This window comes from Mauremys mutica, chromosome 18 (genome assembly GCF_020497125.1).
Source record: "Mauremys mutica isolate MM-2020 ecotype Southern chromosome 18, ASM2049712v1, whole genome shotgun sequence".
In the NCBI taxonomy this organism is placed as follows: Eukaryota; Metazoa; Chordata; order Testudines; family Geoemydidae; genus Mauremys; species Mauremys mutica.
This window is the reverse complement of record NC_059089.1, coordinates 8,985,890-8,999,137: the sequence shown is the minus strand read 5'-3', so window position 1 is coordinate 8,999,137 and position 13,248 is coordinate 8,985,890. Positions and strand designations below refer to the sequence as shown.

The following is a 13,248-nucleotide window of genomic DNA, read 5'->3' as shown; positions in this document are numbered from 1 at the left end:
ATGGTTTCACTTCCTTTCACTCCCTTTGCCAGGGAGGGCGGAATTGAATCCTTGGCTCCCACATCCCAGCTGAGTGCTCTGACCAATGGGATACAAGTTGTTGGTGGACGGCATCATAGAATCTCAGGGTTGGAAGGGACCTCAGGAGGTATCTAGTCCAACCCCCTGCTCAAAGCAGGACCAATCCCCAACTAAATCGCCTCCTCTCCTGTTATTTAATGTCAAATGAGGCAGGCACCTACCTCGTTGCCTCAAGAAATGCCTTAGGCATCTAAGGCACAGACTGCTAAGCAGAGATGGGCACCTGCCTTCAGCATGGAGTTGGGTGCCTATCTCTGAGAGAGGGGCAGGGTTTAGCACACACCTGTCTCATCAGCCTTTCCCATTGGCTAGCTTAGGTGGCTCCCGGCTAAGCCTTTTGTGGATCACATTCTAAGGCACCTCTCTTTGCTCGTTTATTGTATAGGGAGCCTGGGTGCCTAACAGCTTGGTGGATCAGGGCTGTTCCTGTGATTTGTCTATGCGCCGCAACACACAGCATTGCAATGCATAAGTTCCTTCACAGATCCCACTGCAGGTCCACAGAATTTCTAATTCATAATCAACTTATTTGCAACCTCGCTTATTCTAATGGAGTCTGCTACTGGTATTATAAAAATAACATCTTAAGAGTCGCCCTAAGGAAAACAATCTATTATCTTGCAAAGTTATTTTTCAGTATCATGTCTCCAATGGCCTCAGCTCAGAAACAGTATGCTATTATCATCCTCCTTTACCTGTCAGCTGCCTTTCACATTGGCGATGGGCTTTTGACATTTCCTGCTTTGAGCAGGGGGTTGGACTAGATGACCTCCTGAGGTCCCATTAGGGTGACCAGACAGCAAGTGTGAAAAATTGGGATGGGGTGGGGGGTAATAGGAGGCTATATAAGAAAAAGATCCCAAAATCGGGACATCTGGTCACCCTAGGTCCCTTCCAACCCTGATATTCTATGATTCTATGATCATGCTCTTCTTGAAATCTTGTCCTTCCTTGGCTTTTGTGACTGTGCACAGTGGTTCTCCTCCTACCTTTCTAAGTGCTCCAGCAGCATTTCTTTGGGACGAGCTTCCTCATCCCCCCTCCAGCCTTCTGTGTGGGTTCCCCAGGACTCCGTCCTTAGTTCCATCCTCTTTTCGTAGTTCTCTACACTTACACAGGCCTATCTCTTATTCACTATCAAGATGTTGATGCCTGATTCTGCTCTGCCAGTGACACTTATCTATTAAATTTTCAAGTGCTATTTTGCATGCTGCTCCTCAGGCTTGGAAGCAGCATACTTAAACTTCTGCAAAAGTACCTCCTTCAAAACTCTCTCCTTTGCAGTGATATCTCCAAAACATGAACAGTGGTTAGGCAGCTGGTGTGCTGTAACAATGACCGGTCCTGCTGAACAGCACTGACTCATTGTTTCTTTGTGCTTCTCCCATCTGTTTGTTGCATCCAGCTGTTGTCTCCTGTCATATTTAGACTGTAAGCTCTACTGGATGGACCGTCTTTTTGTTTGTAGAGGCCCAGAACAATGGGTGTTGCATGGGTGATCCAGGACTCAGGCCATCACATACGTATAATTCTAAAAATAATCTCAGTGATTCATGTTCGGTCAGAGAATAAACTTACTTGGTACAAAGCCTGTGTAGAAAGGTATCAGTCCAGCGCTGGTGTATATTTTATTATTAGGCCAATATGTCTGTGGTAGTCTCTTACCAAAGTTCCACACTGGGTTTCTTACCATAAACTGAAAGAACAAATAGGAGCTTTTATTTTCAAATTGAAAGTGTTGCAATACAAATTAATACAATTTTTAATCCACATTTGTACAACAACAACAAAATTGAAACTAATGCTAAAGCAGAGTCAGATTGGAGCTGGACTAGGGCAATTGGGACACTAGGCTCAGCATAGCACAGCTGGACTGCAATGATCGGGACACTGGCTCACCGTGGCACAGCTGAACTGCAGTGATGGGACATCCGGCTCACCATGACACAGCTGGACTGCAGTGATGAGACATCTGGCTCACCATGACACAGCTGGACAGCAGCGATGGGACACGTGGCTCACCATGGCACAGCTGGCCTCTGGCAGCCATGGCCCCAGGCTCACCGTGTCACAGATGGATTACAGTGACTAGACAGGCTCACCATCTCACAGGACCCGTGGCACTGCACCATGCTATGGCATTGCTACCGCCACCCCAACCCTGCAGGGGCAGAAGCTCCATCAACACAGTAGTCATCTGCGGAAGAGTGTGCCACTAATTCTCTTTAGGTAGGTTGGAGCTCTCATCCTCCCTGGACAGGCAGTGAGGCTCCCTTCTTCCATTTCCCTCCCACCCCACAGCTGTAGAGAGGGAGGGGGATTCCCAGCATTTGTTCTGGCAGCTGGGGTTACTCTGCTTGGATGGGGAGGGCTAGACATACTGCAGCCTTTCCTTCCTGCCACAAACAACTTTCCACTGGATGATGGTGAGGGAACCCCTCCAGAGCAGTGCTTGGAGGTAACATCACACTGAGATGCATTGGGCAACGCCTCGCCCTTAGTGCTATTGTCCCAGGCTCTCTGCAGACTCAGGCAGACATCACTGCATTGCTTACACTTGAGTCACTTTTAAAAGCTTTTCTTTACAACCATGAGGGCTAGTAAAGAACAGTTACTTCTCTGCAGTAACTGATTCTTCAAGGTGTTTGACCATGTGGGTCCCACATGGTACGTTTAAAGTGCAAATTACACCAGTCACTAATAACAGGTTCTTTTACTGAGTCTGAGATTGGTGACTCGCACACAGAGACTTTATGAGCTTAAGTTAGTACAGAAAAGGATAACTGAAATAATAAGAAATGAGATCGAGTACAAAAAGTATAGCAAAAATGACTTCCTGGATCATGCATAGTTACAGCCTGAGACTGGAACAAGAGAAAGCCACCCCGCAATGCTGACATGCTTACAATCTTATGGAGACCATTAGAAACAAAGATGGAAGAAACAGTCAGTAGAGTGCACCACAAGAGATGAAGTTTTGGGAAGCCACCTACAATCACTCCCTGGCCCCCACATGTGAACATTCAGGTATCGGGTTTTATATACTCCCCTTTTGTACATGTACACATCCATGACCATATTTACGTAGGTCTCGGCTCCAGGTGCCCATCATCAGGGTTCTGATTGCTGTATTTTCATTATTTTTCTGTGTGAGTTCATTCGAGACCATAATGTCACAGAAAAATGCTAAAACACAAAACCACTCTATCCTCTTTTGGACATGTTTGGATACCCACATGGGGAACAAATATTTGAGAATGGGCTCTTCAGATAAAGATATACCATGGTCCCATGGCTGGAAGCTGAAGTAGACAAATTCAGCTTGGAAATAAGGCATACATTTTAACAGTGAGAGTAATTAGCTATTGGAACAGTTTACCAATTGCCCCATCACAGGTAATTTTAAAATCCAGATTAGAAGTTTTTCTAAAAGTTCTGCTCTAGGAAGTATTTTGGGGCAGGTCTCTGGCCTGTGTGATACAGGAGGTCAGGCTAGATGATCACAGGGTCTCTTCTGGCCTGGACTCTCTGAAGGCCTGGTACAGATCAGTCTCTAAGGATTGTGGAAGTGCAAAGGTGATCTTTGACACAGCACTGCCCTCCCACTCCCCGTCCCATGTTCTGTACTTCTCAGCCATAACTTAGGTGCTGGCCCATAATTCTTGTCAAGTATAAAGTGTCAAGCTGTCTGGAGTAGCTCACGAGCGTGAGCGCCAACCTCAGGACAAGCTGTTACGAAACAGGGCACAACCCCCCAGATTGCCTGTGAGACCTACATTTAGATTTCACCAAACAAGTGTCAAGTATAAACTCCTCAGGCACTGTGACAGTTTAAACATGGAGTCATAGACAGTCCCCTTGGGACTATCTGTCTTGCCACCCAGGCAAGTTGTCTTTGTGATAATTGGTCCTTTACAGCAAAAAGCACAATACTATTCAGGTTACTCCCAGTCCCAAAGGATTAGTCACTTATCTAAGGTCAATTGCACCCTAGATCTCACACCAAAGACAACACTTGTAGCCAATCCTATTGTAAACTACCTAAGGATTTATTCACTAAGAAGAGAAATGAGTTATTTACAAGGTATGAGCCTAAGGGGACCATCTGTGCCTCGACGGTACGGCTAATATAATAATCCAGGGTGCTGCTTGTTACTGGTTTGGTAAGATCTAATTATAGATAAAGCTAAGATTTTGTCATGGTTATTTTTAGTAAAAGTCACGACAGGTCACGGGCAATAAAAATTCATGGAAGCCGTGACCTGTCTGTGACTTTTGCTGCTGCAGCTCCATGGTTTCCCCTGTTACCGTGGTGGCTGGGCGCTGCACGGTTCTCTCCCCCAGTCCCTGCAAGGCTGTCCCTGGTTGCTGGAACCCTGAGGAGAGCCCCCTGAGGAGGCTGTTGCTTGTCAAAGGAACCCTGCAGGGGTACCTTGAGGAGGCTGTTGCCTGTAGCTGGAAACCTGCCAGGGCCCAGTTGGCTGCTAGCTCCTGTCCTGCAGCCCCAGAGCCTGAAGCAGAAAAGGTCATGGAGGTCTCTGGAAGTCACGACTTCCATGATCTCTGTGACATAAATGTAGACTTAATTATAGACTGTACCACCAGTTTGAGGTGTCTGCCCTGTTTCCTGACAGACTGTCCTGAGTTTGGCACTCTCGGGTGTGAGCTACATATTAGACAGCATACAGAGGTTAATATGAAAACTGAAATGTGGATAAGGAACTGGTTAACGGGGAGACAACAATGTGTCATACTGAAAGGTGAACTGTCAGGCTCGAGGGAGGTTAATAGTGGAGTTCCTCAGGGATTGGGTTTGGGACCAATCTTACTTAACATTTTTATGAATTAAAATTTTCATTCACTCCCACAAAAAGTGTGCTAATACAATTTGCAGATTACACAAAGTTGGGATATATTGCCGAATATCATATAAGAAGATCTGGATGACCTTAAAAACTGGAGTAATAGAAATGGGATGAAATTTAATAGTGAAAAGTGCAAGGAACTAACAAGAAGAATTTTTGCCATAAACTGGGGATATATCTGTTGGAAGAGATAGAAGAAAAAATACCTGGGTGTATTGGTTGATCACAGACTGACTAAGGGTACGTCTACACTACGGGACTATTCCGAATTTGCATAAACCGGTTTTGTAAAACAGATTTTATAAAATCGAGTGCGCGCGGCCACACTAAACACATTAATTCGGTGGTGTGCGTCCGCGGTCCGAGGCTAGCGTCGGATTCTGGAGCGTTGCACTGTGGGTAGCTATTCCCTAGCTATCCCATAGTTCCCGCAGCCTCCCCCGCCCCTTGGAACTTCCGGGTTGAGATCCCAGTGCCTGATGGGGCAAAAATCATTGTCGCGGGTGGTTCTGGGTAAATGTCGTTAGTCACTCCTTCCTCTGGGAAAGCAACGGCAGACAAGCATTTCGCGCCTTTTCCCCCTGGATTGCCCTGGCAGATGCCATAGCATGGCAATCATGGAGCTTGTTTTGCCTTTTGTGACTCTCACCGTATGTGTACTAGATGCCGCTCACAGAGGCGATTCAGCAGCGCTACACAGAAGCATGCTTTTGCTTTTGCATGACAGCAGAGATGGTTACCAGTCATACTGCACCATCCAAACCCTTCCATAAATTGGAACTGGTGAGGATGATTATGGCTACCAGTCCTTTTGTATCATTTGCTGCTGTCATAAGTGCCCCTGGCTGCTCTTAGCCAGGGGCACAAAAGCCAAAATTGGGAATGACTCCCTGAGTCAATCCCTCTTTTTGGTATCTAAAAATAGAATCAGTCCTGCCTAGAATATAGGTAAGTGTACTAGATAACCACTGTATCATAGAACCAGAGAGCACAGCTGCTCTGTGTCAGATCCTGCAGAAACTTGATATGTATGCTATTCACAGGGGGTGCTCCTGTAACAACCCCACCTGTTGATTCTGTTCTTCCCCCAGCCTTTCTGGGCTACCATAGCATTGTCCCCCCACTTGTGTGATGAAGTAATAAAGAATGCAGGAATAAAAAGACATGGTGACTTGTTAGTGAGAAATGAGTGGAAGGCAGCCTCCAGCTGCTATGATAGTCCAGACAGGACATTAAGCAGTGTGGAGAGAAGCCCAGCATCCCTCTGCTAGTCCAGGGGCAACTGAATCTGTTCTTTACACATGAAGGGTGGGGGCTGATGGAGCTCAGCCCCCTGTTGCTATGATGACGATGGTTACCAGCCATACTGCACCATCCACCATAAAAAATTAGAGCCAGGAGCCCTTGATCGACCTGACGGATGCTAGTCAGCATGGTTACTGCCCCATGTGCCAATAGGCTGATGACGAGGACGGTTACCAGTCCTTTTGTACCATCAGCCACCCATGGCAGGGGGGGAGTGAGAATGTTGGTGTTGACGGCTGCAGCATCGTGTCTATCTGCAGCATTCAGTAAAGATAGGGTGACATGTAAAAGAGTCAGAGGATTGTTTTCCCTTTCGCTTCTGGGGGTGGGTGGGGGGGTGAGTAGATTGCCAAGCTATGCCCTGACCCACCGCGGACACTGTGTTTGACCCTAGAAGCATTTGGAGCTCAGCCAAGAATGCAAATACTTTTCGGAGGCTGCAGGAACTGTGGGATAGCTTCAGTCCTCCAGTCCATGAGCGTCCATTTGATTCTTTGGCTTTCCGTTACGCTTGTCACGCTGCAGTGCGCTGAGTCCCTGCTATGGCGTCTGTCTGGAGATTTTTAAAAAAGGATTCTGAATTTCATCTTCTGTAACGGAGCGCTGATAGAACGGATTTGCCTGCCCTTACAGCGATCACATCCGCATGGTCCGTGCTGGAGCTCTTTCTTTATTTTGATTTCGGACTGCATCGCCACCCGTGCTGATCGGAGCTCCACGCTGGGCAAACAGGAAATATTCAAAAGTTCGCGGGGCTTTTCCTGTCTACCTGAGCACTGCATCCGAGTTCAGATTGCGGTCCAGAGCGGTCACTGCTGCACTGTGGGATACCTCCCGGAGGCCAATACCGTCGATCAGCGTCCACACTAACCCTAATCCGATATGTTAATACCGATACTAGCGTTACTCCTCTCGTTAGGGAGGAGTACAGAAACCGGTTTAAAGAGCCATTAAAATCGATATATGGTGCCTCCTAGTGTGGACGGTTGTGGCGTTAAATCGGTTTTACGCTCCTAAAACCGGTTTAAACGCCTAGTGTAGACCAGGCTTAAGAGCTGCTAATATGATGCAGTCGTGAAAAAGGCTAATGCAATCCTAGGATGTATCAGGCAAGATATTTCCAGTAGAGATAGGGAAGTATTATTGACATTATACAAGGCCCTAGTGAGACCTCATCTGGCATACTGTGTGCAATTCTGGTCTTCCATGTTTAAGAAAGATGAATTCAAACTGGAACAGGTGCAGAGAAAGGCTACTAGGATGATCAGAGAAATGGAAAACCTATTTTAGGAGGGGAGACTCCAGGAGTTTGGCTTGTTTAGCCTAACAGAATGAAAGCAGAGGGGATATATGATTGCATCAGAGGAATAAATACCAGAGAGGGAGAGTTGTGGGGCAACTGCCCCACACACAGAGAAGAAGGGGTTAAAAGCAGCACCAGGGAGGCTGCACAGCACCCACTAATCAGGAAGGGGCTTATTGAGCCCACCAATAGGGGGAAGGCTTGCTGGAGCAGCCAATCAGGGCCGGCAAGGGCCATATATAAAGGCTTGCTCAGCAGAGCAGACGGGAGTCTCTCCCTGGAAGGCAAGGGAGGAGGATGGGCTGCCTGAAGAAGCGCCATAGATAGATTAGATAGATGCAGAGCAGTGCTGGGCAGGGCAGGGGCAGAGGCAGCAGAATGTGAGGGTGAGCTGCTGGCTGACCACTGCCAGGCTGGGGCCTTGCTACAAGGGCTGAGAGGGTGCTAGGGCTACGGGGGAAGTGGCCCAGGGAAATAGGCAGCAGGTTGGAGGAGGGCAGTAGGTGGCTGCCGGCTATAGGGTCGCTGCGTCGGGACCCAGAGTAGCAGGTGGACCTGCCCCCCCCTTGTACCCCACTTGCAAATGAGGAGAGTGGCTGGTATCCAGACTGCAGTTTGCCCCTGAGGCAAGTGGTGGGACTAAGGCCTGCCAGTCCCCTGGAGGTGGGGAATACCAGAGTGAGGGCACAGCCAAAGGACCGTGCCCAGAAGAGGATGCTACAGTCCAGGGAGCAATGGGGGTTCAAAGAGTAGAGACAGCAGTGATGGCAGGTGTGACACCGCTAGCTGAAGGCGGACTGGAAGGGCCGAGAAGTTCTGGAGCAGTCTTCCAAGGGGAGCAGTGGAGGCAAAAAACATAACTGGCTTCAAGACTGAGCTTGATAAGTTTATGGAAGGGATGATATGATGAGACTGCCTAGAATGGCATGTAGCTGATTTGTGACTGCTAGTAGCAAATGTCCCTAATAGCTAGTGATGGGACACGAGATGGAGAGGGCTCTGATCTACTACAGAGAATTCTTTCCCAGGTATCTGCCTGGTGGGTCTTGTCAACATGCTCAGGGTCCAACTGATCACCATATTTGGGGTTGGAAAGGAATCTTCCCCCGGGTCAGATTGGCAGAGACTCTGGATTGGCTTTTTTTTTTCCTTGCTCAGCAGCGTTGGACATGGGTCACTTGCAGGTTTAAACTAGTGTAAATAGTGGATTCTTTGTAACTTGAAGTCTTTAAATCATGATTTGAAGACTTCAGTGACTCAGCCAGAGGTTAGGGGTCTATTACAGGAATGGGTGGGTGAGGTTCTGTGGCCTGCAGTGTGCAGGAGGTCAGACTAGATTATCACAATGGTCCCTTCTGGTCTTTGAGTCAGATCTTGACAGCCTTAACTCTGTCCAGAATCAAAAGGTTGTTTGCAGATGCTTCATACTTTCCAAATCCTTAGAACTCACAGAAATCTTGTGCAAAGGAGTAACATTTAAAAGTGTAACGGTAATTTTTTTTGCAATTTTTCTTCATAACTAAAAACTTCTGAAGTATCTGCTACAGAGAATTCCATGAAGAACTTCCCTCTTTCAAAATGGCTACCATCTCCCATTTTTCTCAATAGAAGTGAGACTGTAGGTTGCCCCTAAAGAAAAATGTCCACTGGCTCCATTCATCAGCTCCTCGGGTGTTCCTTTCTAACTTCTCACAACATCATCTTCCCTAAGAGCTGTCCCTCACTCTGGGAACAATGGGAGATTGTCTTGTGTGGAGCGGATGAAGGGTCAGGTAGTCTCAGCCCAGAGAATTTCCAGATGGAACACTTCCTGCTATATGATGGCATATAGGCTAGCCCAGGCCACACCTCCAGACAGGCTGGTGGCTCAGTCGACGAGGGCTCAAGCGGCTTCCATTGAGTTTCTCTGTAATGTTTCCATACTGGACATTTGCTGGGCCACTTCATGGTCCTCTGTGCAGACTTTTACTAAGTGCTATGCTATTACTACTGCAGCTAGTTAAGATGCAGACTTTGGAAAGGAAGTTCTGCAGTCACTGTTTAAGTAGACTCCACAGGAGGGGCTATGAGGGGTGAAAGGGAAGGTGTATTGTGCCAATGTGTACTTCTAGGCAAAATTATCTAGCTTTGATGTGCTGGGTGCATACACACCTGAGTCAGTGGAATACACATCTGCACCCACATCTCAAAGAACAACAATTACAGTTAACATAAATAACCGTTTTTTACGGTGACTCTGACCAAACCCTCAAAAACCAGCTGGCTCCATTTTCCACCTGAGTAACCGACATGCAAAGAAGCACCTGAAAGTCACCTTCTGTGACACCAAACTTAGGCATGAGGATTGCCCGAGGTACAGTATCTGCATCAGGCTGCTTAGGGCACTGCTTTCAGCTGCCTCTTCCTGGTCACAGAGTTACAGCAGTCGGCCTTTCTGTTTGGACTAATTCAGTGTCTGTCTACCTTTTGTACTTTTTCCTATATTTGTTCTTATAGGTTATTGTAACATCTTGTGAATCTACACTCACTTCTTACAGGTGAGCTCACAATTAGGCCTAATTATCAGAACACCGGTTGAAGCCCTGAACCATAAGTTTAGATTATTGTCATGATCATGATACGAACTTGTGAAGGAACATCTAAGGCTTGTGACATCCCCAGAGGGGGTGGAGATGTTGGGGGGCTTGATCAAGCATGGAGCGAATTGAAAGAAAGGATCTTGAGAGGGGGATCTGGGAATGGTGACGGGGCATCAGGATCAGGGAGGTCAGACAGACTGTCTGGCTATCCTTGCCTGAAGAAGTGGGCTAAGAGAAGAAGGATTGGTAGGGCTCTGAAGTATCCCTAACTAAAAAAGCTTCCCACATGGTGAGCTTTGGTGGAGAGAAATTCCTGGGAGAAGATGGGGGACTCCAAAGCAACAAGGTTTGGTGGTGAGAGATGACATGACACACAGACAGGTGACAACACAATATCTTTGTCACTAAATGAGATGCTCAAGACGGACAGGGTAAGATGAACAATTTCGGTATATAAAATTATTTCTTTAACACTTCCGGTTCCACGTTAGATTATATTTGTTCTTAGTACAATAAATAAGATAGAGTTAGTGAAAACAAAAGTAAGACTAAGCTTGCTATGTACTACTAGGATATCACATCTCAAAGAGATGAGACATAATTACCACATGCTAGAGTGTATCTCTGAGTTTCCAGGTCCTGTGGAGAAAATACTTTATATCTAAATGAGACAAGGAGTGAATACTGGATGATGGCAGCAAAGGTACCAGATAAAGTTGCCAAGTTTATAGGGGTTAGCTTTTTGCCAGAGGTTGTCACACAGAGGTACTAATGTTATTACCATGTTGGGTCAATGCATGCAATCCTACTTTCCCCATAACTCACAAGGGAAGGGGATGAACAGGAGATTCATAAATTCACAAATTCGAAAGCCAGATGGGATGACCATGAGTAGGCTCAGCAGAATTAGATTTTTATTGTTTTATAATTTCAATGGATAATATCCATGTTTATTTTTAAGCATTTTTAATCAATGTCAATATTCAGTTATAGGAAATTATGGGGTGGGGGGTGTCAGACAATAGTTATTTAATGACAGAGTATGAAATTCAAAAAATTAAAGCTTTATAATGGTTAAAATCAATGTTGCATGTCAAAATATACAAGGAAAATATCTTTAAATCAAACTCTAGTAAGTTCTCAAGCAGCATTTTTCTTATTTTGCCTGTCTAAATTTCAGCTATTATCAATGGAAATAATTTTTTCATTAGTTTGTGTGTGTATGGTGAAATCAATGTTTACTGACATTTACCAATAAAAATGTAATGCTTCCAAGCCTAGCCATGACCATCCAGCCTGATCCTCCACCACACATAGTCCACAGAACTTCTCCTGGAAGCTGGATTAAAGTATAGCTTTCACTTTCAGAAAGATATCCAATCTTGTCTTCAACTTTCCATGCACTGTAAGAACCTCCTCTCCAGTACACTGTGCCAATGATTATTCACCTGTACTGCAGGAAAGTGGGTCTGTTTCAAGGTTGAAGTTGTCCCGCTTCAGCTTTCTTGCTATGCCTTTGCCAGCAAGGTTGAAAAGCCACCACTATCCGTTCTTGTCCCTGTGTAAGTACATCCCACTACACACACAATGACCGAAGCGCCGCTCAACCTTCTCTTTGAGAAGCTGAATAGCTCGAGTTCCTTAAGCCTCACATCATAAGGCTTGTTTCCCTAGCCCTGATCATTTTTGTGGCCCTCCTTTGAACTTTCTCCAGGATCATCCTTCTTGACGTGCAGGTAGGGTGACCAGATGTCCCGAATTTATAGGGACAGTCCTGATTTTTGGGTCTTTTTCTTATATAGGCTCCTATTATCCCCCACCCCCTGTCCCGGTTTTTCACACTTGCTGTCTGGTCACCGTATGTGCAGACTCCAGAACTGGATATCCCATTCAGTGTATAGGGACCCTTGGTGCCTAACTCAGGCTTTGTGAATCACTGGGATTTTTCTGGCACCTAAAAGTTAGACACTGTGAGGCTGAACATCACAACACCTAACTCCAGGCTTCAGCTCTCTGGGGCAGGGCCCATGTTTTGGTTCTGTACTTGTATAGGGTCTACTAAAATGGAGTCCTGGTCCCCAGCTAGGGGTTCCGAGGCAGGAGGTAATACAAATTAGTAACCCTAATACCACAGATTCACACAACCACATTGTCATCTTTTCCATTCCATTCTTTGCATGTTCTAATGTTTTGTTTGATATTTTGAGCACTAATGCCTATGACTCAGAGGTCTTCATTGAGCTGTCATTTCGATGAGTCTTCTGGCGGCCTCAAAGGTATCTGGAGTGGAAGGCAACGTAACCTCTTCCACTTGTGCGGACCCTTGCGCGGGGCTGGCATGAGCAGACCAGGGCCTAGCAGTCTTGTCTGGTTTAGAGGCCTGGTTCGAAGCTTGCTCAGTTGGGGCCAGAGCGACCGCTTCGGGCCTACCAGAGGGTGCTCCCAAGGCTTGCTTTTTCTGAGCGACTGGGGAGTGGGAACGGTGCCAGGGTGGGCGTCTTTGGGACCCGGGAGATCGACGGTCCTGAGGCAGGCGTGGGATCTTCTGCAGTGCCGTGGCCGGTACCGCTGGGGGAGCACTGCGCACCGAAGCGCTCGGTCCCGCGTCTTGAGAGGGATGCAATGCGGACTCCATGAGGAGTTGCTTGAGCCAGATTTCCCTCTCTTTTCTTGTTCGGGGCTTGAACACCTTACAGATTTTACACTTGTCAGCCTTATGGCACTCTCCCAGACACCTAAGGCAGGGATCGTGGGGGTCGCCGTAGGCATGGGCTTGCTGCAAGAAGTGCAAGGTTTGAAGCCCTGAGACGGCATGCCCCAGAGCCCCGCAGGGCAGTCGTTGAGTGCGAAACTGCCCTCACGACTAAACTACACTTAATACTATAGTAACACTTAACACTATCAATGATTAATTAACAAAGGTAACTGCTAAGATAAGAGAAAAGCTAGGGATTAGTGGAGCACTTGAGACACAAGACACCACTGTTCCAACAACCGTCATGGGTGGTAAGAAGGAACTGAAGGGGGGTTGGGCCAGCAGGGTCTAATATAGGACGCTATATCGGCGCCACTCCAGGGGGCTCCCCAGCTGGCCCAACAGGTAGCTGCTAGGGAA

General features: G+C 46.9%; 1 protein-coding gene across 3 annotated transcripts in view; it reads right to left on the bottom strand.

The window, feature by feature from the left end:
• The window catches only part of FAM166A (family with sequence similarity 166 member A), a 65,218-nt gene that overhangs the window by 8,426 nt on the left and 43,544 nt on the right, over nt 1–13,248 (bottom strand). For 2 of the 3 annotated variants that reach the window (XM_044992157.1, XM_044992158.1), the window contains one exon: nt 1,660–1,777. The exons of the other annotated variant lie outside the window; for it this stretch is intronic. In XM_044992157.1, coding sequence (XP_044848092.1) covers nt 1,660–1,777 — 118 coding nt within the window. The remainder of the gene's footprint in view (nt 1–1,659; nt 1,778–13,248) is intronic. 3 annotated transcript variants of the gene reach the window in all.